This window comes from Eimeria mitis, genomic scaffold (assembly GCF_000499745.2).
Source record: "Eimeria mitis Houghton genomic scaffold, Emh_scaff148, whole genome shotgun sequence".
Taxonomy (NCBI): domain Eukaryota; phylum Apicomplexa; class Conoidasida; order Eucoccidiorida; family Eimeriidae; genus Eimeria; species Eimeria mitis.
The window spans coordinates 26,683-26,959 of record NW_013569422.1 but is presented as its reverse complement, the minus strand read 5'-3'; the positions used below and the strand labels follow the sequence as shown (position 1 = coordinate 26,959).

The following is a 277-nucleotide window of genomic DNA, read 5'->3' as shown; positions in this document are numbered from 1 at the left end:
GACAGCTGGAGTCCAAGGGAAGGTCACGCAGCAATGCGGCTCTCTCCTGCAGCAGCAGCAAAAGAAGAAGAATAAGAAACAAATAAAACAACAGAAATACAAATCATACAACACTCACAGGCAGCAGCAGCAGCAGCAGCAGCAACAGCAGCACCAACAACAAGAGCAGCAGCAGCAGCAGCAGCAGCAGCAACAGCAGCAGCAGCAGCTGCTGCAAATATCGAAAGCTGCAGGTATCCCCACAACCCGCAGCAGGAGCTTGCAGCAGCACAGCAGC

At 53.1% G+C, this 277-nt stretch overlaps 1 protein-coding gene across 1 annotated transcript in view; it reads left to right on the top strand.

Moving 5' to 3' along the window:
* EMH_0098340 (uncharacterized protein) overlaps positions 1–277 on the top strand; it is a gene marked incomplete at both ends in the record, with an annotated part of 1,927 nt that overhangs the window by 560 nt on the left and 1,090 nt on the right. The window contains one exon of the mRNA XM_013495227.1: positions 3–277. Coding sequence (XP_013350681.1) covers positions 3–277 — 275 coding nt within the window. The remainder of the gene's footprint in view (positions 1–2) is intronic.